This window comes from Pyxicephalus adspersus, chromosome 2 (genome assembly GCF_032062135.1).
Source record: "Pyxicephalus adspersus chromosome 2, UCB_Pads_2.0, whole genome shotgun sequence".
NCBI lineage: Eukaryota > Metazoa > Chordata > Amphibia > Anura > Pyxicephalidae > Pyxicephalus > Pyxicephalus adspersus.
In genome coordinates this window covers 119940498-119968030 of record NC_092859.1, presented here as the reverse complement: position 1 = coordinate 119968030, position 27533 = coordinate 119940498, and the positions used below count along the sequence as shown (strand labels likewise).

At 38.7% G+C, this 27533-nt stretch overlaps 1 protein-coding gene across 1 annotated transcript in view; it reads left to right on the top strand.

Annotated features, from left to right (window-relative positions):
* Positions 1 to 310: 310 nt before the first annotated feature.
* Positions 311 to 27533, top strand: part of RORA (RAR related orphan receptor A) — a 249471-nt gene continuing 222248 nt past the window's right edge. Inside the window, exon 1 of the mRNA XM_072399075.1 lies at positions 311 to 561. Coding sequence (XP_072255176.1) covers positions 405 to 561 — 157 coding nt within the window. The 5' untranslated portion in view covers positions 311 to 404. The remainder of the gene's footprint in view (positions 562 to 27533) is intronic.

The following is a 27533-nucleotide window of genomic DNA, read 5'->3' as shown; positions in this document are numbered from 1 at the left end:
ATATGTTGATGCTTTATACACAAAGGTTAATAATAATTAAATATAGTGTACATCCTTTGTCATATCTGTACAGTTCATATATAAAGTTGCCATGTATCAGAGAAACTTTAGTCTATATGACCTAGGTGTTGTATGCTCCCAGCCTGCACACATGGTAACATGTGTTCTCCCATAATAAATCCCAGCACTTCTCACAGCTGCCCTCTAGCGCTCTCAGTGGCCGTTCGGTGTAACTGTTCTTATATCACACACTTTCCCTCTGTCTCTCCCTCCTTCCCTTCCTTACCATAGAGTTGCATTGACACAGAGACAGAGGGAGTCTATGAGCCTCCTCCCAGCAATATCTAACATTGGGGGGGATCCTAATCCTCAAGACCCTACAACATCTTTCTTCTGGGGGAATAATGGATCCTTGTTCTCCTGCTAGCCCTGATCCAGCTTTGGAAACAGAGATCAACAAGCCAGCCCCCCAGCCAAGGGACCCCCAGGAACCTGCAAGAAGAGGGGATCACACAGGAGCTGCAGGAAGGCACAGCTACCCCATAACCACCACTAACAGAGGTACAATCAGCAACATTTTGTGGCTTCTGGGGACAGGGAGAGATGTGGGAGAGGCAATCTGGGGTTTTCATTAGACATTCATGGAGGGAGATACAAGCAGGGATGGGAGGATAGTGCAAGAGGACAGCAAAGCAGCCTTGGAAAAACTTTGACAGCTTTTTTTTTATGGGGGAGGAGGGGTGCTAATTAACCCTTGCAGTTCAGCAACAACCTGAGTGTTCTGCATCCAGCACTGTTGCTGTCTGCATGGTTGGCATTAAATGACATTGTGCAAAAGTTTGCATTGAAATGATTTACACTGACAGAAGCAATAATGTTAGTAGGGGGTGGTTTGACCTGGGTACCACTCCTCCTGATTCCTCTAGCACTGCTTCATCACATTGTATCCCTCTACAGTAAAGTGCTTACAAAGCTGTACTGGGGACAGGTACAGTACAACTACTTTCAGTTCTAGTTGCCAGCTTGTGAGCAAAGTGTAACCCCTTCAATGCCAGAAAGCTATGCATTGCATTGCAGAACCAAAATGATCAACACAGATTGCAAACTGTACCAAAATATAAAATGCAATGCAATTAGGACTACAGATATTGTCAAATGTTAAATCATGGACTGCCATCTTCTTTGTTTGCGTGGCTTTCAGTTAAGTCTTTCATCGCCTCCCATGTAAGGGTTAAGGATTAACCACATTGCTGCTCTGGCTTGGCTATGTGCTTGACAGTACTAGCAAGTGCACTGTTTATATTTATTATGTGGATCAGTACTGTGCAGTTTCTGTTATGTAATTCAATTAAATATGTTAATTATAAGTTTGCTGTGAAGCAGATGACATCACTAAAGTGCATTGCTACATGTCTAGGAGGCTTCTCCTTTACTCATGTCATGCTATAGCTTGTAGTAATTATTCACATTCAAATGGACTTGTTTTGTAACATTTAAGACCTTTATTAAAAACTGAAGAAGATATTTAGATGAGCCGCGAAACATCTTCAATGTTACTAATGTGTAGTTTAATGTGGCTAACTGCTACTAGGCATGACTTCTTAGTCTATAAGATGGACTTGGACTTCTGTGTCCATAAAAATATAATATGAATGCGTTCTATACATATTTATTGCATTGATGCAAGAAGAGCGAAAGCATTTCAGTTTTAAAATGATATATCTCAATTTAGATTGTTGTAAATAAGATTGTAGATTGTAAAGATCTATGAATTGTTGGAATATACAGATGTCCATGAAGTTTCCAGCATACAGAACACAAACTGATTGCTTTCCACTGGAAGCCGAGAATATTGCACATTCTAAACAGTGTGGTTGGGTCATATAAAACTGATTTTATGTGTTTTATAAACCACATCATTTTTTTTACACAACTTATATAAACATGTTTTCGGATTCATTCTTAAAATATTTTGAGAGTAGGAATGCTCAGTATTTTCAAAATGCTTTTTTATTGTTTTTTGTATGTTTATTTGCGATTATTACACCTGCTGTCCTTAGGAGCCCTCGGAGGCCTGATAAATACTTCATACACACTGTTTTTTTACATTGGGTAACCTGATTGCTGCCCTGGAGGCCGTCCACTTGTTACATTCCCCTAGCCATGCAATATTCCACAATTGTTGCCTCTGTCTCTGTTAGTAGACCGATTCTAGAGTCAATGGGATGTTATCAGTAAGGTATTGTATTTCATTTACATGTGACAGCGCTACATTTTTATGAGTCCTAATGTAGTTTTCTCATTACGTCAATATTACATAACCTCAATGAATGACATCGAAGCTTCATGTTGCTATGAAATTGATTTTTAAACTGGCAAGTGGAAAATTTTGCCCAGTGAAACTTAAGTAGCATTTTGGGAGTCATACTGCAGTTTTAATCATTGAGTAGTCTCACATGTCAGGAAACCTTCATGAAGACTTGTTTGTAAAATCTGGAGATGTGCATCTGTAAATACAGTAAATATTAGTTTACAGTTTAATGAATGTTGTTTACTGATTGCTGTGCAAGTGTAATGTATAACATGCCACTGGGAACTGCTATCAGAAGATCTCCAAAGAAGAAAACGCTCATCTAAAATGTAGTTTTTTCTTTGTAAGCAATACCATGAAACCTAACCTAAAGCTAAAGTCCTTCGATACTCTCCGCCAACAAAGTTTGTAAAAAATGAGTAGTATAATGCCCTGCAGAAGAGTCCAACTTCATGTGTCCATATCGCTATCTGGTTGATATGGACACTTTCTATTGACTGTCTAGCAGCAGGGTCTTCCTTGGATCCAGGAGGCTGCAAGAGCGCTAGGTCCAGTGGTCAGCACACTTGGAAGTGATGTTGGCAAAGGATGTTGAAGTTTGGTGAAGTTTTGGTGAAGTTAAAGAGATCTTTAGGAAGTATTATTTTGTGATGACTAACAAACAGGTAAGAGAGGGATAAGAGGAGAGAGAAACTTTGCATGGAGATAGACTTTAAAGCCATCTTTAGTTGGTGGACAGGATTGAAACACAATAATTCCTAAATCCATTCTCCAAGTAGCCCAAGCTGGTCATATACCCCTGTAGGAACAGATGTAGAAATTACTAATTCATTAACAAAGATTAAATCCTCTGTGGAAGATAAAGAAAATGCAAAAAAACAGAGTTGATATAAACACTGCTTTCGAGTGGTTGCGAGATAAAGACATGCTCTCAAGTTGGCTGTGCCTTCATACTTCGTGTTGGCCAACTAATTCTTCCCTCAAGAATGGTTGGCCAGGAGTTTTCTGCAGAGGTTGCAGACTGCTTGCAGACATATGTTAGTTTCCCATCTGATTGCAATTAGCCAGATCAGGCAATGATCAACTCTTGCCTATTATTCATTTTAAACTGGGGATTGATAAAGTTTTTTATTTGCTTTTGAACACTTGTAATTTTACAAATTAACATTTACTACTGGAATTTCTAATGACACTCGTTTTGCAGACCAGGGCACACAGGAACCTCCCCCCTTGTCAATTTCTCTCTCTAACTGACACTTCATATAGAGCTGTACAGGGTATGGGGGGTAAGTTTCTGACAGATAAGATTATCCTGAAATTGTGAAGATGAGCCTAGAGATTCACCTGCTGTCTGGAAATATTCATACCTAATATTTCATAATATAATATCAATATAAAACATTTAGTCCTAAATATAAAATATTCAAATAAAAACCTGTATTGGAGAATATTGTCATAAGATCAGTTCTCAGGTAAAGCAGGTCAAATGCAGCTTTTTATTGGACTTTGCTGCTTGATACAAATGTGAATGTTTTACTATGCAAAATGGGAATACATGGGGATACTAAATGGGAATACATTTGAATGGCATAAACAACAACTAAAAACAATGCCAGTGGACACTTACCTTACACACACGCTCTTCCAATGCAAATGCCAGCTTTCTGAAAGTCATCATTCATAGACACGTCCACTCTGCTACCGGATTTCCTATATACATGTGTAAATTTATTCATGCTCCCTATCCCATATGTGAGGATCATCACATTTTACCTAGAAAGATGCAATGGGCATGATTTATTAAAGCCGTCCAAGGCTGTAACCAGAACCCTACAAGGGCCGAATCTTCCACTTCCGGGCCTCAGCGCTTGCTGGCGGCTTGGTCGTCTCTTTCTACAACTCGGCAATTTGTCTTTTTTTACAATTTTCTGCCTAATGTTGGCTTAGCCCAGATTTGCTGCAAGCCGGGTTTTAATATCCCACCTTTAAAGGCTACACTTTCATCAGTGAAGCTGGGTGATCCAGTAAACCTGGAATGGATCTGGTCCAAGATTGAAAATATTAGCTAGCAAATAGAGAATGACTTTGAAGAAATCCTTTCTAGGTTTGCTGGATCCCCCAGCTTCACTGATGAAAGTGTATCCTCTCCAGCCTTGGAGAGCTTTAATAAATCAGGCCCATTGTGTCACCTCATTGTCCCAATTATGTAGCAGGAACAAAGCGATTTGGTTCTTTGGGTATTTTATCCTAGTCTGTTAGACAAAATAGACACAACAAGCTTAAAAGATAGAATATTCTCCCATAAATAATTCTCCCACCAATTGTTCATATACAATACATAATTACCAAATGGGCCCAACAAAACTCCTCAAGTTACAAGTTCATGAATTGTTATCTTTCAAAAATTTCACGATTGTTGTGGATAATGCTGCTTTAATTTAACGACATCCAGGCATAGATATCTTATGTTTCATGGGTTTCTTATAGACACTTTTTGATCCCACACTTACATTAGTGGGTTAATACTTTTTTTTTAGACTTAGTATCCTAGTTATCATTAGCATTTACATGTTTATATATATATATATATATATATATATATATTAATCTCTAAAAGGGAGTGCATAATAAAATGCAGAATTTTTGATAATGCAAATACCAACTCTGACCTAGATCTCCACCATGTTGGACCTCTATCCCCACTAAGAAACCCACCTATCAAAAGTTGTACTGGAGGACAAGTGGGACATATGGTTGGGAATGTGTTCATACAAAGCCACAGACTGGCTGCCTTTTCCTAAATGTCTCCTTTTTTCAGCACTTACTTGACTAACCCCAGCGTTTAAATTGGTATGTGGTTGGTTTTAGACAATTTTATTTTTAGGTTACAAATGTTGTAAAAGAATAGCTTAGTTTACACCTATAAACTGCAGCCAGAGGATGCAACATACATGGCCGACACACTTGTACGTCGCCCTTGTGTGCATTTATTGCCCTGCTGGCACACGTTGAGGGATATGTGGTGGGATATGTGGTGTATCTTAAGATATTTTTGAAGGTGAAGGATAAAAACAGCCCTGCTGTCAGGGGCACCATCACACAGACTTCCCCTCACTTCCTGACCCTGGGACAGCCTTTTTTCCCAGACAGGAAGTGATGAAAACTTTCCAACAGCAACACAAACACAAACTTATTTCATTGTATTTAGGAGTTTATAGAATCCCTGTCAGCTCAGGGGATAGCACTCCGGCCTTTGCAGCGCTAGCTCCCAGGTTCGATCCCCAGCCAGGACATTTTCTGCATGGAGTTTGCAGGTTCTCCCCGTGTCTGCGTGGGTTTCCTCCGGGTACTCCGGTTTCCTCCCACATCCCAAAAAATACATGCAGTTAGGTTCATTGGCTTCTCCCTAACAATTGACCTTAGACTACATTAATTACACATGACTATGGTAGGGACATTAGATTGTGAGCTCCTTTTAGGGACAGTTAGTGACACGATTATGGACTTTGTACAGCGCTGCGTAATATGATGGTGCTATATAAATACTGTATTATAATAATAATAATAATAATAAATGCGTAGTTCATAATATATGTTTCAGGTTAAAGGGAGAGTATTGGGCGCATATAGTTAATACATTTATTAATTCACTGTGGTTTGTATTGGAATAGTTTGCCATTATGTAGCTTAATACCATAAAAAATAAGACGCCTTCTATAGAAGTCTATAGGAGACGTGACTCTTCATACTTTTTCACCCCTTCAGAACATTTTGTGTATAGTATACCTGTATTGAGAGTTGTATGATTGTCAGTTATATCTGTGCAATATCTGTTCTTTGGTTTTCTTCCTTTTGAAAAGCTCTCCATAAATGTGTAATTCTGCCTTTAGTGTCACCTTGGTGGACAATATATCACATATATACAGAAGATATGTGATCTTCCTGTCAGATTATAGTTCTGTCAGTAAAAGTTTCTTTTTTAAATTAAAAAGAAGTTATAGGTCTAGTGCTGCAAGTTATCTGACAATAGAAAATTACTGGCACTGAACTGAAATCCATTCTTGTCTCCAGTCCTAAATAAAAGTACAGCATCACAGTCTGCATAGGAAGCTGCAGCAAGTCAGACAGAACCTGCATCATTTCTGCCAAACCTAGTTATTCGTTGTATTCAAGTTTTTTAATTTACACTGCTGACCTCTCCCACCAACCATGAGCTGCCATCATTGCATAGGGACACAAAGAATTGGAGATTATGTATCTAAAATATGTAAATAATGAAAATGGGAAGAGTTTGTTAGCTAGTTGATAATGGTGGCAAGGTGGAACCAGGGAAAGCCTTTATATCCAGGCAGCAAAAAAAATAAAATAAAGTTCTGTAAAGAAACTCCTGGTGCATGTGTGCAAAGCTTTTTTTTTATAAAAAGTAAATAAAGTTTATTTCACATTCATATATGCAAAAGTTGCAGCTTAGGAGGAAGAAATGTTGCAGAAGCCCTGATAGGTGTTATGCTGTCAGTTGGGTCAAAAGAATGTGCAAAGTGATACTGGTGTCACCAGAGGGTTTTGCCTGCAGTGCTCATGGTACTCGGGTAATTGGCAGAGCTGCTGCCATGTTTTTACAGGGTCACCACCACAACCCATGGGAGCTGGTATTTAAACCAGAATTAAGATTTAATGCCACATACAAATTGGTGGCAGAGCTAATGCATCGTAGGATATAATGTTTCAATTCAAGTAATGTCACAGATAAAATAAAATGACCTCCTATTTAATTGGATGCGACATTGGGGAGATCAGTAGAAACCTTACCTCCTGACAGGTACAGAAACCAAACCTTTTGGGACTTGTCAAAATCACTACTGGCAATTCAGTCAATGTTTTCACATAAAATTCATAAAACTTCCTCCATAGATTCACACATTTTTCTAATTGGATTCAACTGAAAAAATGTGTCAATATTGAGTGACAGGAGTATAAAAATGTTATTACTAGGCCCCATAGCTTTAGTCATTAAAGTCAAAGTTGGGGTATCTTTATGCTGATGGTGACTATTGGCTATATCTTGACCTTTTTAACATGTTGAAACCCTTGAAAAAACTTTCACGTCTTTAGCCTGGTGGTCAGTAGGATAAATATCTCTTACATCGCTGGCCAGTGAGAACAATGTCACCCTAAAGATAGCCATAATGATCATTACTGTCACTTAAACTGACCTGAAAGGCTGGTTGTTTATGCCAAAGTAAAAAGTTCCATATACGATAGGAAAGACTCATATTGCTCCACATAGTACATAGCAGGATGCTTTTAATTTTTTTTAAACGTTTCTGTAACTTTTTAACAACAAATGATTTGCATTTGTAGTACTTTACTGTAGTATGTGGTTGTCTTTTGAAAAATTGCATAACAATTAATATAAGGTTGTGCTTTTACAATCTAATTTATTCCAGTTGTATGTCTTTGTTTAGCCCAATTCTTTTCTCAGACTGGGACTTGTATTGCTGTGTTATATTGATGTTTATGTTCTTCAGTTTTGCACATCGTTCAATGACAGAGCATTGATAACTGAGTTACATAAACTGCATCAGATCTATTTTCTGATCATCATAATACAACACAGCGTTATTAGGGCTGAGACTCAAAGACCTAAACCAACCATGCTATCCATATGTGATACAAAGCAACAGATTGGCTTCAATCCCTCCATCTTCAGCATTACACATTTTTACCTCACTCTCCACCAATGTGTTCCCAAAAGCAAATACCCAACACTTTTAGGTATAGAGGAACATGACACTCACTTGCTGTGTCTGTATTGGACCAATCACCAGATACCAGCGTGTGGAAACAAGGAGAGTCCATATTCCTATGCAGGATACGATTGGAGCACAGAATAGCTTCACCTGCTCATGGCAGTGAAAAGGACTGGTTGTGGTGTAAAAAAGAAGTTGGGTATGTCCTGTGAGTGGGCAGGAAATTAAAGCTGAAGGCCAGCCTTACCTTCAGTCTTGCACAGTTGTACAGTGTTCTTTTCTGCACTGGATAATGCTAAATTAATGTACACTGTGATCTATGTACAGTGTGCATTGTATTTTGCAGCGTCAGATATTATTTACTAATAATATTATTTAAAGCCAGGATATATATAGCGCCAACATATTATGCATGCTGTACATTTAATAGAGGTTGCAAATGACAGACAGATGCAGACAGTGACACAGGAGGAGAGGACCCTGCCCCGAAGAGCTCACAATCTAGGAGGTGAGGAAGTATCACACAATAGGAGGGGAGATATGTAGTGGTGGGAAGTAGTGAGGGTTTAGGAGACAGAAGAAGGGTAAGTTAGTTTGAAAAAATGGGTTTTCGGTGCTCTTTTAAATGAGCAGAAAGTAGGAGCAAGCCGAATAGGATGAGGAAGACCATTCCAGAGAGTCGGGCAGCTCTAGAAAAGTCTTGTAGCCGTGCGTGTGATGAGGTTATGAGTGAGGAAGTCGGCAGTAGGTGATTGGAGGAGCCAAGAGAGCAACTAGGAAAGTATTTTTTCTATTAGGTCAGAAAGGTAAGTGGGACAATAACTGTGGAGGGATTTGAAGGCAAAGCACAGGAGCTTGAATTTGATTCTAAGGTGAAATGGAAGCCAGTGTGGAGATCTGCAGAGATGGAGAGGAAGAGGAGCGGTGGGAAGGATGGATGAGTCGGGCTGCAGCATTCATAATAGATTGTAGGAGAGAGTCGGGTTAGTAGAATACCAGAAAGGAGGGTGTTACAGTAGACCAGACAAGAGATAAGAGCGTGTACAAGAACTTTGGTGGTCTCTAGGGACAGGTGGGGCGGATTTTGGAGATGTGGGGCAGGTGAAAGTGACAGGACCTAGAGACCTAGACCTAGATTCTGAATATGAGGGGTAAATGAAAGGTCAGAACCAAGACAACGTGCCTGCGGGAAGGGATGAAAACAAGGGGTGTTAAGAGTTAGAAATCACTCCTCATTTCATGGCTCGAGGACGTCTAGCATTGTCCAAGCCCTTTGTATTCCAATCTCTGGCCTGCTTATTTCATTGGATTTCCCCTATGTAAATATTGGAGACTCAGCACCGTGTGTGTGTTATTTAGGGTAGCCTCATGCACATACAGTCTGGCCAGGAATACCAACTTCTCCACACTGGCATCCATCCATCCATCCAGTTTTGCATAAATCTTGAGCTAACCTCAAGAACTTTTACAATGATTACTTAGACAGGATACTGTAATATTTTCGGTAAACAATATAGAAAACTTTTTTGGACTCTTCCATAAAGAGTCACAGAGACCCAGTGAGGACTTTGCTGGGTCTCAAATAAAGTATGCCATGAAAACAAAAGGTTTTAATTTAAAAATTGGAAAGGGGCAAGGTTTAAAAGAAACCAGACAATACAAAATATAAGCAGCTTTAAAGTAAACCTATTGCTTTTACCTGTATAGTTTGTGTCCCTGTCCTTGTCACTATCACAGGAAGTGAGGGAAATCCAACATTTGGGAAATCCAACATTTGTCATTTGATCAATGGGTGGAGGCTAGTCTTCCAATACTTCCATACTTGTACAACTGCAATTGGAATGGCTATTGTACTTGTACACCAAGTCTAATCATCATGTCTTTTGTGGGGATTAATATACATCACAGTACTTCACAGTCCTGGCCCACAATGGGCCTCAGTTTTGGATAGATCAGTTTCAGGAAGAAAAAAATGACCAGGTAACACACTTCCCAGGGAAAATGCTCAGGCATTATTTCAGAGTATATTTTAGCCATTTTTGTACAAATCTCCATGTTTCCAGAAAATAGATTTCATTATATCCGGACTGGATGGGAACCCATGTAGCCAGCACTACCAGAATGGTATGAATTGTATTTCCTTGTTTTTATTTGATGGCTATGGATGCACTGAACTTTTTGGATCCTGCGTGTTACGTTATTTTGTGGTCTTCTGTATTTTTATCCTCTATATAGGTGTATTTATTATCCAGTTGGAGATTGTGGGTAATTTTCAGTGCCTGATTTTTACTTTAGTTCAGCAATAGAAAAGATACCTTCTTACATTTATTAAGTGGGATATATTCCTCAAATATAATTGTTGATGGCGGTGGGTTGTAAGTTTTCATGAATACTTTATAACTTAATGAATGAACTGTGTCTTTGTTTGTAGCTTGTCTCCCCAAGGAATGGCTAGAATTGAAGATAAGTAGTAAGTTACTATTAATTTATGTGGGATGGCTTTTCAGCCAGGTGGTAATTACAGCAAATACCACTTACTTTAACCTTTACATCAATGTTTTAATCATATATGCACCCACTTGGCGCTAACTGTACCTGTGACTTGAACTGTTTTTGATGCAAATTGCTTTTCCTTTGATGCAGCTCATTGACGGAAGATAGGTTTGACACCACTGTCATACTTAGAAAGTCCTACATCTCTGCAGCTAAATTGGTTAGGCATTATAATTTTGCAGAGGCACTGTAAAGACCGTCTAAGGAAAAGAGCCTTGCTTATAGAAGATTAAAGTGGGGCTGACCTGGTGAGCAAAGCAGTTCTTAGGCTCTGCACACTATTAGCTCCACTCACACATTCAAAAGGAATAATGAGACTCCATTCTCTAATAAATATGTGTCTCCTATCTTACCCATGATGTGTTTTGCTTTGTGGCATGCTTTAGTCTAGAAGTATACCCATTCCTCTCTGTTGTTTCAGAGATGTCTTCCCAGTGTAGAAAGAATAGTTGAAGGGATATGCCATGCATAGTGGGAAAATAAGCCTGCAAGTTTAATTATTCTTATAAATAATGTATAAATCAGCTCCAGCTTTCAGGGAACGCTTGTCTTCTCGTGGCAAAGAGAAAAAAATGATGCTTAACCCATTCATCCTGCACTGTATTAACACTGAGGGTGGTTATAGTATATGTATAGTGCGTCTTACATTGGATGTATATCTACGGACATGAGCAGAATAGCCAATACTGAAGTGTCAAATCCAGAGTTTTACTGGAATGCCATTGAAGGCGATGTGTTAGTAAATAGTCCACTGCACAATAATGCACTATGTACAGCGACTCCTTCTTTAATTGCTGGGTGGCACTGGAAAAATATTCACAGAAAGAACTTGGTAGGCATTTTCTACAATCTCTTTGCTATGTCTAAGGAAATATTACGGTGTAATGCTTATGCAAGCTGTGTGTGCTTTTCCCAGCATCAGGGTTCTTTAATAGGTAACTTGCTGTGTTTCACACTTCCAGTAGGCAAGTGTATGGCTTGCTTTCACCATTGGGTTTACTGTGCTATTTAACCTTTTTTGAACATTAGGGAATCATTCACACTGCGGCGCAGTCACTGTTGCTAAAAAAAAGCCTTGAAAAAAAGCATTGAAAAGCCTTCTTTTCCATACTAAAGTTGCTTGTCAATCTACAGTTTTGGTTTACAATCCAGAACCTTCATATGGTTTGTTGCACAGAACTAGAAATATAAAATGATGAGTAAAAAGCAAGGGTAAAGTAATAATAAAATGCTTTTACTGAATTTTTTAGGCCTGGAGCTACAAACGGACTTCTTTTGACAGACTAATAGAGTGGTTGCTATTTAATGCGACCCATGATATCACCAAACTCCACAATTTAAGTTTGATATGATTATTGCTACAAAGGACTGTCAGGGAATGTAGACATATTTAAAGAATTGAAGGTCGGAGGTTATGGACATACCACAGGTTGGAGACTGTACATTGGCTATAGAAGACAGTCAGAGACTGGGGATGTATTATGTGAGGGCAGTAGAGAATATCGCTAATAACCCTTTATCCCAATCCACACTTTTGGAAATCCAGGGCCACACAACCCATAATAAAAGCCTGCAAATATGTCTCAGACCATAGGTCTGGCCCAGGGGGGCTAGTTATTAGGAAAGTCCAATAATGGTCTAAGATGATCATAGCTAGCACTTGCAACTTTTGTATCCTATCACTGGTAGGTCCAGGTGAGTTTGTATCTCCCAGCGTCATTTGGTGTTCAGGCTAAACATAAATACAAGGGTACTAAAGTATTACTACCTATGAGGTCTAATGCTCCTTTAATGACCCCTAATGACTTCCTCACTCATAACCTCTTTCTGTGCAACGCTCCAACACTCCTCTAGAGCTGACCCCACTCACTGGACCTCTAATTATGGTCTTTTCAGTTAAAGTAGGGACCCCATGTTATTGCTGTCTTGTTTACCATTGTCACAGAGACAGAAATCTAAATCATTGGATTAGGGTAAATTCTTGCTTGTTCACACTAGTATAAAAGACAACCCTTTAAGTGTCCTGTCCATTATATAAAAAGAAGCCAATTTAGCTGGTTTCCTGTTTGACATTTGCAGTGGGATTTACAAACCGGCACACATTGAAACTTGTAGCTGGTTCTCAAAACCTGCCCTTGCAAAGTGTTGACTTTTTCACAGTACTAACACAGGCAGCACTTTTGATTTCACATGCTTTTCAGCCGCTGTAAAGTGATTCTGTCCTATGCTCATAGTGCTGCAGAATATATACTGAAACAATACGAAAATTGTTTTTTTTTTTAAGATTATTTTTGACACCATATCATTGATCTGCACAGAGATGACATTATGTCCTTTATCAAAATTATTCAAAATGGAGATAGCTGTACAAATATTACATTGACAGTGGTTTGTCATTTTATTTTATCTATATACTGAACCACTGAATGTCAAAGCATTCTTTTTTACTGCGGTGGGGGCAGACTTCTTAGTAGTCAAAGCATATATATTCAGCACCACCTTGGCATGGAAAGTCTATTGCATCTGTTATAAATAGCATGTCTGTGATATCACAAAAGAGACGCATTTCTCCTTTTGGTCCTTTGTCTCTGTTATTATAGTTCTATTATAATTTTGCTGTTCTAGATGTTATTACCATAGTGGATAATGCATGCATTTGTTTTCAGAACTACATTTCCCAGAACTCTTCAAAGACAATGTATAGAACAATGTTTGAGGGCTGTCAGAGATTAAATTGAAGCATCTAACATTATGATCCACCTGTACGGTCAACATTGCCCTATTAACGGCAGATTAAAAGATGGCTGATGGTGTGAGAGGGGCTATAGATGGCATTAAAGAAGAGATTTAATATGGGCAGCGCTAGAGAGGGAATTCAGCAAGCAGCAGTCTGCTGAGATTCCTGGCTGATTCTCTTTCTGCAGGGGGAGAATTTAAGCCAGAGGGATTTGGGTGACTGAAATGCAGGATTTGGAAAAGCTGGTCTGTTATGTAACCAGGTTCAGGAGGGGAGAGAGAGACAGGAGGAGAGAGAAAGCAGGAGAGATAGAGAAGGGAGGGGGAGAAGAGGAAAAAGGGAGGGAATGAGGAAGACAGTGAGAGAGGAGCACAGACTGATACATAAATAAATCTACATTGAAAGTAATTCTAATATATGTCTCCATGTCTTTCCTTGGAATATATATATATATGTTGTATATAGGTCTGTAAATACTTCAGCCAGGAATCAGCTGGAGATAATCAAATTAAGTAATAATTTCCTGTTTGTGGGTACAAAAAGACAACCTTGGCCGAGTGATCATGGGGGTAACGATCAGCCGGACAGGTTAAAATGTTTTCATCAAGTTATTTAAACACCAGAGATGTCCAGCTTTGATATCTGCTCCCCATTCTATGGGCATAAATGTGCTTGCTTATTTGACCCAAAGCTATTATAAAATATCATTTGTAAAAGCAGGATTGTGTATGCGACAACTGGCTCTCCTCTGAGATTTCTTGTCACCTATAGAATTATTAGTGCGGATCACGCAAATTTAACAGGGTCAAATAATTACTTTCGTCTTCCATAAATCTGAGCTTGCTAAAAGGCAAAGATAATTGGTGTCTGCATGCACCCAGTACTATGCATGCATGCTTTCATAGCTCTCTCTTGAATCATGTGATTGCCTTAAATAACTTTATCTGTTTTATTGCATTATTGTGCATATCTGCTGCTTCTTTAAATTGGAGGATGATAGACAAAATGTCTTTGCCTTAATCCTATATCTGTAAAAAGTCAAGCTATAGATGTAGCAGGATATAAAAAGGATTACAGTATACAGCTATCAACCTGTACAGCTCATATGTTCCCTATTTCCAGCTGCCAGAAAGGCAGTTCTAGTCTCTGGGATCAAGCAGAACTCCCCGCTAGTAGCAGCTACAATTAAAATCTACGATTTCCCACCACTGGCACAGAGTAGTGACACATGCAATGAACCTGATAAAAGTTCTAAAAGGTTTCTGAGTTAGTTAGCTACAATATATCTATCAGTAGACTAACTGTATTTGTACAGTTTATTTCACTTTTCTGACATCTGAAATATAAAATCTTTTCTGACATCTTATGAGAAACTATTTTACATATTGTGAGTCACTGGCTGTCAGGATTGTGGACAATATATATGTTTCACCTTGGTTTCTAACTTACACATGGTGATGGGCTTCAGGATTTATGTCTGCAATGGGGGAAAGGAAATTGTCCTCTCAGATCTTAATAGGTTCTGGAGTCAGGTTGGATCTTGGAGCTTCGGGTGAGATACATTGTCCAGTTGTGAGTTCACATTTATTTATTTGTATTCATATAGCGCCGACATGTTACACAGTGCTTTACAAAGTCCATAATCATGTCACAAACTTCCTCAGAGGGGTTCACAATCTAATGTCCCTATCTCAGTAATAGGTCATTACCACAGTCTAGTGGCAGTTTTCAGGGGAAGCCAAACAACCTAACTGCATGTTTTTGGAATGAAGGAGGAAACTGGAGGTAACATATGGAAACCCATGCAAACATGAGGAGAACATGAACTCCATGAGTTGGCCAGCATGGTGGCTCAGGGGTTAGCACTCAGGCCTTTGCAACGCTATGTCCCAGATTCAAATCTCGGCCAGGACACTATCTGCATGGAGTTTGCAGGTTCTCCCCGTGTCAGTGTGGGTTTCCTCCGGGTACTCTGGTTTCCTCTCACATCCCAAAAACATGCAGTGAGGTTAATTGGCTTCCCCTCAAAATTGACCTTAGACTACATTATTGACATATGACTATGGTAGGGACAAGATTGTGAGCTCCTTTGAGGGACAGTTATTGACACGACTATTGACTTTGTACAGGGCTGCGTAATATGATGGTGCTATATAAATACTATATATTTATATATATATACACACTATATAATAATAGTGTCCTGGCTGAGGTTCGAACAAAATACTGCTAATGTCTGGGCCACAAAAGAAAGACTGCTAACCTCTGAGCCACCACATTGCCCATCTTATCCTTACCCAGGTGCTATGAGCAGAGTCTGGTGGTAAGTAAATTAAATCAAGTTTTCCAGGTCTTTTTTTTCTCCAATTAAAATTGTTATTATTTTTAGGAAAGGGGCCCAATATTAAAAGTGGATTTTTAGGCCCCTTTAAGACCTTTAAACTACAACTGCCCCTATTAAATTACAATGTGGCATTTGACAACAAATTTGTTGTGTGGTTGAAGTCGAGGTGCAATCCTTCCATTGTTAGAAAAAAAGCAACCCTGTGGCCAGAAGACGACTTACTGCTTTTGGAAACCGCCCAACGATCCAGCAACTTGCGAATGCATGTACACAATGGTTTCACCATTGAGTCTGTAGTAAAACACTGTGGTCAACCAGAGGTCTGAAATGACCTGAAACGAAACTTACTGTGTACAGTTCCTGCTGAACAACACTTATTAGTTACATTTTGCAGCCATGATTTTTAAAGTGTTTCTGAAGCCCAAACATTTTTTTAAGTCTGGATACGGCAAAAAAAAAAAATACACTTACCTTTAATCCTGTAGGGCAGTCCGATTGCTCTGGGGGTGTCCTGTCCATCAGGTCCCGCGTCGTCCCGACATTCGTCCCGGAAACAGGCGCCGCCATCGTCTGCTCTTCTTCCTGGTTCTTCATCCCACGCCACCCCACCCGACCCAGGCCCAAAATTGGGTGACGTAGGATGAAAAATAAATTTGCCGATCTCACTGTACATGCTTGAGATCAGCAGATTTTTCTGTTTAGGCAAGAAGGCTCCTTCTGCGCATGCGCAGAAAGAGCACCCAAGAGCCTCTCAGGATGCCTGATGTAGGTATCCTGGGAGGCTTTGCGCTCCCATTCATTCTCAATTGCCCAGGTGGTCAAGAATTAGGGGGCAGTGCTGCACCCTTTTTTATTTAAAAAAAAAGGGGTTGTCTATCCTTTTATGTAAAGTAAAATTTCTTAGTTTAGGTACGTTTTCAGCACTTCAGTAGAGGGAAAAGAAGTTTTATTAGAAGATGTACTTTAGAGAATCTATGTATGTATGCAACATAATAGGCCTGATTTATCAAAGTTCTCCAAGACTGGAGAAGATAGACTATCATGGCCGAACCCGGGTGATCCTGCGAACCTGGAATGGATCTAGCTCAGGATTTGCCCAAAAATACCAAACTATTTTAAGGAATTCGTTGGTGTGTTGGAACACTCAGGTTCACCCATGATAGTCAATATTCTTCAGTTTTAAAGAGCTTTAATAAATCAGGCCTAAAATGTAAGTGTAAAACTTACAGGTATTTATTACTTCTTGCAGAGATTACATGACAACAACATATTCTGCATATCTAGGAGAACGATACAATCTATCTATTATTCAGCCCCACTAGGGGCAAGTATCTGGCATTTGTACTCCATAAAATTGCCTTCTTTCTTCTTCAACGGACAGAAAATTGCCCTGCAGCAGCACTATGTTAGTACAAGCTGATATAAGCCACATGCTTTCTGATCATTATGATTATGATAAATTAGGGATATAGCAAAAATACAGGTAATAACTTTCCAAGGTTTATAAATGTTTTGAACATAATCTGAAAAGTATGCCCCACCCTATCATATTGAAAGCCATAAACTCGGGATGCGAAACTATCCTGTCTGGTGGGATTACCTGTTTGAGCAACAAGGCACGCTTACCAGACAATGGACCAATAGGTAGGTTTGATTATATCCAAGTCAAGATGTCAAGGTTTCTCTAGCAAAGCGAAATCAATTTAGAGGCAGCAAAAAGCAAAAACTTTGAATTGGAAAGTATCAACACATTTTACTTTGTTATTGATGCAAAATACAGATTAGTCACCTCCCCAACCCATGCCTGGTGATTGTATAATGAAGGTGCATCATCACATTGGTAAAATCATCCTCCCGTATCCCCTCCGTTCTGCATAGGCTCCCACCAAAAATTAAAATACACATTTTCACATCTACACAACCTTTTATAAAGTGCCCATGTGGAGCTGTATAACGAAAAAAACTGGCTGCAGATCTACCAATGCCTGTACAGTTTTTAGCTTATATGGGAATCACCTGAATTGTATGTAATTCTGTGATGAGCTGTCAAAGAAACTGCAACCACAGCCTGCCTCAACTCCTTCCTACTGACAGTCCATGCCAACATGTGATGGATGGACAAACTAGCCTTTGAAAAGGTCTGGGATTTGAAGACTTGAGAGTTTTGCATACTAATAAGAAAGCATGCAGATCTCTGAAATCCCCTTTTATATAGACTAGCATCCAGCTAATATTGGTATATCACCCCACAAGTTTGCCTCAAGCTTCTTCCCCCTGTTGAAGTTCACATTACGGCTTAAAGCTTACCTAAACTCAACATTTTTACTTTACATAAAGAGGTAGAAAACCTTTATATATCAAGTAGGAATTTAAGGGTGCAGCGCCACCCCTTCAAGTCTTCAAGGCTGAATGGGAGCGCAGAGCCTTTTGGGATACCTACGTCACGTATCCTGGGAGGCTCTTGGCTCTACTTTTTCCACTAAGGAGAAAGAAATGCCAATCTCAAGCATGCGCAGTGTGATCGTCTCTCTCTTTTTTTCCCCATTTACAGCAGGCTATGTCACCCGTTCTTGCACCTGTACAATGCAAGGTCGGGTGACGTAGCAAGAAGACCGGGAAAGAAAACTGAAGATGGCGGACTGGAGCTTGCTCCGCGCTGGGACGAAGAATAATTCTAGGACGGCGTGGGACCGCATCAAAAAAAGGTCTAGGGCAATCGAGGGATCTGCAGGATTATGTATCTGAAATGTGTGTGTGTTTTTTTTACTTTAGTTCCGCTTTAACCACATGCTAAACTATATTTTGCTCATCATCCTAATATGTAGCTTATAGGTGAATGATAGTCCATTTTGCATTTGAATAAAAGTAGGTATGAATGATGTCAATATGTTATACGTACAGAATATATTAAAAATATTGCAAGCAGCAGGTTTTTTTTATCACTTTAAAAAAAAAGGTGTAAATTGGTCCAGGAAATGACATTTTAACCTGCAAGGCGTTACAATGCGTCTAAATTCATTATAGACCATTAGATTCAGTTCTGGGATGAAGAAGGTAATTGGCTATTTAATTGTACTATTACTTATTCAGTGTTCAAGCCTGTAAGTCGTTCTTTTTTACGTAGAAATTGCATAGCAAAAGCCATAATGTTGGAAGCTGTACAGTGTCAGGTTAAGTGTGAATTTATTATGCCTAGTGAGTTGGCCTTACAGAGGGGTACAGTTTAGCAGAGTAGACCCCAGGCCCCATGCAGACAAATTCTTCTTGATCATTAACCCTTGCTGTTTGCATAATGCAGGAGGTAGACCATGCAGAATGCTGTCTTTGCACAGCAGGATATAACTTCAGTGGTGGACTCTTTTTGTGACCTCTCATACACCCCCTGCAATGTTGTAGACAGGCTTTCATGGTTGTGCATGAAAAGACGACTAGGCTTGTGATCCCAGGACACAAAGCCTAATTTAATTAATTGGAAAAAAAGATGCATGCAAACTGTCTTTCATTATGCTTAGCTGCTTCTGTTTGTCCCCTTTATATACACTTACTGTATATACAAACAGCCTTTCCTAGTTTTTGTCTCTGTAGTAATGGTACCTATATTTCTCAGTGGCCCTGAGGATGCATCTAGTTGAAATGTAAGTTCATAGCCTGTTTTCTGTTTCAATATCCCTGACCCTGCTACTAATTTAAACTTTTATTATTTCCTTAAACCTTCAGTTTATAGCAAATAATACCAATAAATAACATAATGAAAGAAGAATAAAGTATGAGCAATCAGAGAGAATCACTAAGGGAATAATTACGAACATTGTTGCACGCACAAGGCCATGCTGATCTGCTCAAATCCTATTTGAACAAGTTCTGGACCAAAACATTAAGAAGCAAACACAATTATGGGTATAAAAACCCTGTGTTGTACTGTATAAAATATGTGTAACTAATAAAGCATCTGCTTTTTCTTATTATCCATTTTGATATCATAAACATTTTCCAACAGGATATGTTTAAAAGAATTCCTGCTTAAAACTTGATTCCTTGTAACTTCTCATTGAGTTGAAACTTTAGACTTTATTAGCCATCCTAGCTATCTAAAATGTAACTGTAATGAAGAGAAGACAAATCAGGGGAATGTTATTGGTTGCTGACACGTTTCTCTTTGTGGCTTCCTCGGGATAGTAGAGACCGTATTGACCAATACGGTTTGACAGCTTTGGTGGGTATCTATTCAGCAGTTTCCATTTGATCCTGGTCCATTGACCTATTCAAACTATTAGGTCCACTAAGGTCCCCTTATATGGATTACTAGACAAAAACAATTACTGACATCCTATTGGTCCTGTTTTCCTTCTTCACATCAATTCTATTATATACTCTTCAAAACATCATCCAGTTCCAGCAAAGCTGTCGAACCAAAACACATCTCAGAACTTATCAATACGGTTTCTACTATCCTCTGAGGAAGCCACATGGCGAAACGTGTCAGGAGCAGAGACAACCTTGTATTTTGATATTACCCTGAGATAAGAATACATACTTTCGACTATTTGTAACTTTCTTGTATAGATTCAGAACATAGTTGGGCTATGTCAAATTCAGAATGTCAAACCATGATTAATATATAAACTACCTTAGTTGCCACAAAGAGCCGTTTTTCTTTTTCTTTACATGTTGTTTACATTTTAAAAGTGAAGGAATCACACTCAACTAGTTGGACATTGGAGAACAAATGAGGACAGCCACCCTGTTACACATCACATTTCTCTAAGACAAATTATTGCCCAGGCCAGCCTACAGTTCTGGCTTATCCTGAAATATGTCATTGGCCAGGGTGTGTAAGCAGATGCTGAATTATGATTACTGTGTATTAATTATACTTTAGATTGAAGAGGAGCCAGTAGGGCAAGAATCATCATCATCCGCTGTACCAGTGGTTAAGAACTAGGATGGTACACTGGAATGCACGCATAATTGACACTGCCTAATAAATGTGTTAAAAATACATTTGTAAAGTATATTGCTTTAGTTTCAAGCTTGTTTAAACAATGTCTTTGTATCCACCCACATTTACATTGTAAAAAGCTTTATTGAAATGTTTTTTCCATTCAGTTTAGCGTAGTTGTATGGGCCAACAGTTGAAGGCTCAGTGTAGAACTTCTAAAGAATGATGGCTCCTGCCTTGTTTTCTGGAATGGAATAAAAATCCTCATAAATTGTTACAGAGTAGTATGCAGGAGAACATATTTAACATTTTATAACATTTTCACACATAGAATTTTAAACTGAACTTAAAATGAGTTAGCTATATTTTTTTTGTTCTTTGTATTGTAGAAAGACAGAAAATGGTAATTTGGACGGGGAAGATTTAGGGCCATTTCACACTTGCAGTTGACCACAGCATTTTACCGTAGGTTCAACTGCTCTTCCAACTACTCCCATTCAACTGAAAATGAGTAGTTGTGAACCTTTTGTGCACATATTTGCGGCTCTAGTGGATCTCGGTCCAATTTCTGAAAGCGGCAAGATGTTTTTTGAGGGAGAACCAAACTACAAAGGCAACACACTTTGCTATGTGCCTGAGAGCAGACAACTATACAGTTTTCCACAGCAAACATGTAATGGGCCTTAGTAAAACATACCTCTTTATATGTCTTGTACATGAACATGATTTTGATGCAGAAATCCCATTTTTAACTCCTCTCATCCCACAACTGCACTGCATAGATCCAAAGAACTTTATCAGTATCAGAATTAAGGCTTGTCTGTAAGGCTTTGTTACATCCAGGCCAATTCTTTCACTTATTATTTTCTGTACTGTTTTTGCATTTGATGGACAGCTATGTAGGAAAACATCTCTACTATTTTAGACTTCCATAAATGAGGTCCATATGTAGCATATTTACTATGTGCAGTTTGAACCCAGTTGAAAGTGACTATAATGCAGAAGTTTGGGGAAGCTAAGAATGGTGAGTTAGCTAGCCATGAGTCCAGGTCACACTGCATTGTAGAGAGGAGAACAACTTGCATATGTTTTACTGTGAAAAGCAATGTAGGACAGAGCGGTTCTAAAATGGATTTTCAATGGAAATGATAATATCAGTTTTTCATTATGTGCACAGCCAAATCTAAGTGTAACTTTGCTCTCTTCTCTTTGGTTTAGTAGCGGAATCAATTTTATCATCAGACTTGCTGAACCATATATCTTTGAAGCCTTATTTGCTGGGTAATATTCTACCTCTTTATGCCTCAGGCAAGTGGAGCCTCAGTAAATCGTTGCCTGAGGCCACAAGTATGATTGCATGGAGGTACACTATATATCTGTAATGCCTGGAGTTGGTGAGCCAGCTAAGATCTGCACTACTAAGTACAGCTGATGCAAATATATGTTATTCTCATGAACAGCCCTATCTTTTGGGAGATTATACTGCTTCTTAAAGTTAAAAATCTCTGAAAGTAAAAGAAATGTTTAGGTCTTTGATGTGGACATATAACCATTAACCCTGCACATAACAGCCTAGAATTTAGTTGCCCGACCTACATTCAGCATTGTAAAAATTATGGTAATTCAGTTGCATCCTAACAAAATGTAGAGTCTAAGACAAGTTTAAAATAAGGGCCTGCCAATGTATTCAACGTTTCATTTTAGATAGGTAATAGCCTCACTTATCAACCAGCCTTATGCACCCCATTTACTAACAAGAGTTCAAATAAAACAAGAACACTCAAAACAACTTTACTCTAGCCAGCCCTGTGTGGAGTGTATTTCTCTTGCCTTATCTTAAAAAGTGTCTAAAGCCAACATTTTTCTTTTCCTTTGGATATAGTAGGGAATAGATAAAACTGGCATTCCTTATTTTTGCCATCTGTATCCCATTTAGGGAAATTTGTCATCATTTCCCATTTTGACTGTGAGGAAATCTCTCTTTAACAACTGATATCAGAAGAAGCATCCAATTTTAAGAATCTTTTTTTAATTCCTTCTCTGGTGACAATTCAACAATGGTCAGCAAGACATACGAAACGGTGATTCTCTCAAGCAGGAACACACACAGCAGTGAAAACCTGAGAATTTTAAGCCATCATCATCTAAACGTGGCATTTTATAAACATTTAGCTTGCGGTAGACACCAGGCATTGCACACTAGTTAACAACAGCCTATAAGTAACATTTGAGTAACAGTAACAGAGGCACCATAGAGTAAGCCAGTAATTGGCAAAACACAGATAAGTAAATATACATACATATCCTTATACTTATATATAAGTACTGTCTTCAGCCTGTAGAAACCTACAAGCAGACATATTTTAATTTAAATGTATTATATGGATGCCAATTATTTTTTTTTTAATTTCGATGTTTAATATTTTGGTCATGTAATGTTCTTCATATATGATATGTAATTGTTTTGCTCCTTTACACACTTCCCAGCTTTCTGTGATGGGAAAGATTGTCAGCTTAAAGGAGGCTTATTGAACTCACTGATGATTTTTTTTATAACTGCAATGTAAATGAGCATACAAAAAATACCAATACTATAATTTGGTGGTTGGACGGAAAAACTTTAGTTTGATTAAAAATTGGCCACATACATTACATTCTGCTTGTATGATCTCTTTAAAGCCTCATTATTCTACCAACAGCTATACAATGAAAGGAACTACCAAATCATTCCATACAATATTATATCCTATCATTTGGGCTTTTATGCCTAACTTTTAATGTTTGTGAACCCAAAAATCTAAAGATCTTAAAATGTGTCACCTTTCTGTTTTTAATAGAAAATTGAAATGAATACCCAATGGATACAAACGTACTGCACACTTCATGTCCAAGGAGCGTCTTCTTTTTCATGTGTAGCTTTGCAGCTCTGTGCATTAGCTTCCTGGACAGTGTTATAGCAATGTTCTGTTTTATCATCCTGACTGACCTGACACTAAAACCAGCAAACCTGGAACTATAAATGAGTTACTTGCCTAGCTGTGCACCATGTTGTAGGTGTATGAGCCATGAGACTGGCCATACAAAGGTTTGAGTGGAGGAAGTCAGCACAGTTGTGCACACAAGCCAAGCTTTATACTAATTATGTTGAGCTATTGCTTGACATTGGAGAGGAAAACCCCTTTATTATGTGTCTCCACTAAACATGGTGACAACCTTACTGAATGCAGCAACATTCCACATACACTTCTTCAGACCTGATCCCATTTCACCTATTGACTTGGGCTATGGTTGCAATATACTTCTGTATTATAATGTTGTATGTGTGAGTGCTTTCTATTAGCCCGGAGTTCATTATATCCATCCTTAGCACGCCTCCTGCATTAATCTGACGGGCAGGGGGATATTTCTTATCTTCATGCTGCAAAATTACACAGCCTGTCTCTGCTGGCTGCTAAGAAGATTAGGAGGGAAAGCTGGATTTAAACTCGCATTACGGGCCTAGAGAAAATCACTCACCAATGGAGCATCATGTCTACATTCCAGCATCATTGCACCCTTGGTTATGGCATTTCCTTTACTCCATGCCTAAATCATTATGAACCCTATAAATATGTGGCCTCCTATACTTACAATATCAGCAGATTTCAGCAATATTTTTGCTGAAAGATATAAAAAAAAATCATAACAAATGATGTATGGTAATCATTTGACAAAAGTGCCATTTACCAATTCGGAAATATTCATTTGATACCCCCTAGTTCTTAAAGCCTAACTCCAAAATAAACAAATATTGTGTAAATATAAAAATTTTGTTATTCCTTTTTAAAGCTTGGTGTGTTTTGTGTTTTTATGCCAGATCTGTGCAGTAATTCAGTATGAAACTTTGCCTCTGAGCTTCTGGTAGAAGACCAGTCACTGGTGCTTGCTTACCTTGTGCAGGGTGACTGGTCTTTTACCCGCCTCTCCTGTAGTTTTCTGCTGGCAGACTGTAGTAAGTGGACCTGCAGAGTCTCTCCCACATCTGCACAGATTATCAGCAGTATAGTAATGATTTCACCACCAGTGTAAGAAAGGTAACATTTGGTTTTTTTAGGGCATTTAGTGAACAGGAAGTGAAATTATTTCCTTTATGACTATTGGGAAATATGTTTAGATTAAAGTTTTTGTGCCTGAAGTTCAGCCTTAACTTTTCTAAGCTTCAAAAAACAGTCATGTTCCAAAAGCTATAAACTCTGAAACAAATTACAGATAGTGCTACAAAACTATGAAGTTTGGCATGAGATTCAGTGAAGTCATAACAAATGGATGATGTATGTGTAGAACAGTGATTGGATAAACTAGAAACATTTTAATGAGGCTCCTGCAGTGTGTGTGGTGTGACAATATAATTCTCCTATTTGACTCAAATCCCTTTACTGCTTTTCTTAATAAGCCCATGAGAGCTTACTATTTTCTAAATAGCTGAGCTATTCAGAGGGCAGAGGAGGTACAAGCCTGGTACAAAGATGGAAGAGTGGGGGGAATGGCTTCATTTACCCACTGTATGCAATACATTAAAAAGGCTGAAGTTATGCTTTTAGGCGGGCAGGCCCTGTCAGTGTACAAATGTGTGTTTCCAAGCATTGGGTGCTATCTTTCTTTCACATGGAGTTTATACAGCAATTTGGAAATTCTTGCCTTTCGGTCATCGTTTTCTCAGCAAAATAGCACAAATGTGAATGACATGCTGAAGTTGGCTAACTTCTCCTGACCTCACTGGGGGGTGCACCGGACAGAGCCACGTCCACTGGTTGGGGACCCCTGCCATATAATATCAGTTGACATTGACCAGCTGGGAAAGCCAGAAAAAACAAAAAGAAATATTAGGACATAAGGAAACGGACGTTGTATGTGAGATTAGCTTCTACATGAACCTGGTAAGGCAAACAGAATTATTTTATATGCATGTCTAAGCAAACAATATACCCACAGTCATATGTTCACCCATTCATGTGCTTAAACTACAGTTACTAAAAGGTCGTAACAAGTGTGAAGCTTTACTGGAAACCTTGAAAATACAACATTACTCCATCGCATATCTACTCATACAGTAATATCAGAAGTTTTCGATGCATCGTAATAATCTAATTAATGCTTTATATGCATTCTACAGAATTACAAAACACTAGGCCTATTGATCTCTTTGTGATTTTGAATACTTTTTTGTTTTCATGTTGAATGCCCCATTCCTAATGTTTTATGTTGGTTTGAATGATCACATTAACTATATTTTTGTAGCAATAAAGATCGGATTGATACCTAAGTTTTACCTACTCTATTGAATATGAAATAAAACGTTTTAGCTTTACCTAACACTGCACTTCGGTAAATAGTTAAACTTGCTTGCTCAGTGTTACTGTTTACAGAAGCCTTTGAGCCAAATTTCCATAAAAAAGTATGGTGTAATCACATAGGTAATTGGGGTTGAGGGCAATTGGGCAAAGAGAAGAAGCCATCTGAAGCAGTTCAGGAACTGGATTTACTTTGCAAACACAGAAATTATTACCCAATCTATCTAATAATGCCCCCTTTGTACAAGGTTGACCAACACGACATTATACAACACAACTGCTTCCATTATGACACATTATACAATGTGCTTCCATCATGACATTGCTATCTACTTTTTATTTCACTGCTTCCATCATGACACTGCCATCCAATATGTTCGTGCATGCTCATGCAATAAAGGTTCATTTACACTAATATTTTTTTTAGCAGTGGACCAGTTTTCCATCATTTGAAGGCCTATACAGGTAACATTTGCTTTTTTATCAGGAACACTTAGAAATAATATGTGTGCAATACACATACATTGCAAATATACCCTTTGTGTGGAAAATAGCCATGCATTTCCTGGTATGTGAGGCTGCCAAGACGCTTGTGTGATCCAGTCTTATAACTTTATATCTGCAGGGTGAGATTGAGACAAGTGAAGATTTTCTGATGTTCTGACTTCTCAGTGTCCTTGCTACATTAGGAAGTAAAACCTTGCTGCTACAAAGATGGCTACCACAAACAAAGTACAAAACAATGCATGATAAATCAGTTTTGGCAGTGGTCCCCAACCTTTTGGATGTCACAGACCACTAAATTTACGGACTCCTGACCGCGCATGCACGGGGAGCTGTGTTACTCAGGGGAGGAAACGTCCTTGGAGTGATGTCATGATGCCAGAACCCCCCCACTCGAGAGACACAACCTGTCTACTGCCCTGAGCCTGCGATGCATACAAATTGCACACAAATGGGAGATAAATTGTCTCGTGGACCACAGGTTGGGGTCCTTTTTCTGGGCGTGGCTTCTAAATTCCAGTTCCTTATAATAGGGACTTTTTTGTTGGTATGTGAAAAGAAAAATGGTTTAATTGCAGTTATAAGATACTTTATGTAGCATTAATGGTACCGTAAGTTTTCCCTTGTTGACCACTTCTATTGATTTGAAAGGGAATGCTTTTCATACACTTGCCAAGCATTCCAGAAGAAAGTTTTTAAGAGGATGAAGGGCATTTTTGGAAGTGTTTGTCTGGAAGAAGTACAAAGAAAAGACATGTTTCTGCTTTCTAAAGCTCTTCATTTTCTGTTAAATGCAACCGCAATGCTAAACAAACACTTCAATGTGTTTTCCAACATACATAAAAGAACAACTAAGCAACAACTAAGAGTGAGAAGTCCCATGGAATGGTTTGTGAACGATTTTGCACACCTAGAAAGCAGTAACCACGCGTTACTTTACCATTCATGTGAGCAAATCCCAAGGCAGTGTAAAGAGCAATGTAAATTTGCAGTGCGGAGTCCTACAAGAATTTCTGAGATCCTAGATCATCAAAGTAGAATCTTTTTGGCTGGTATGGGATTTAT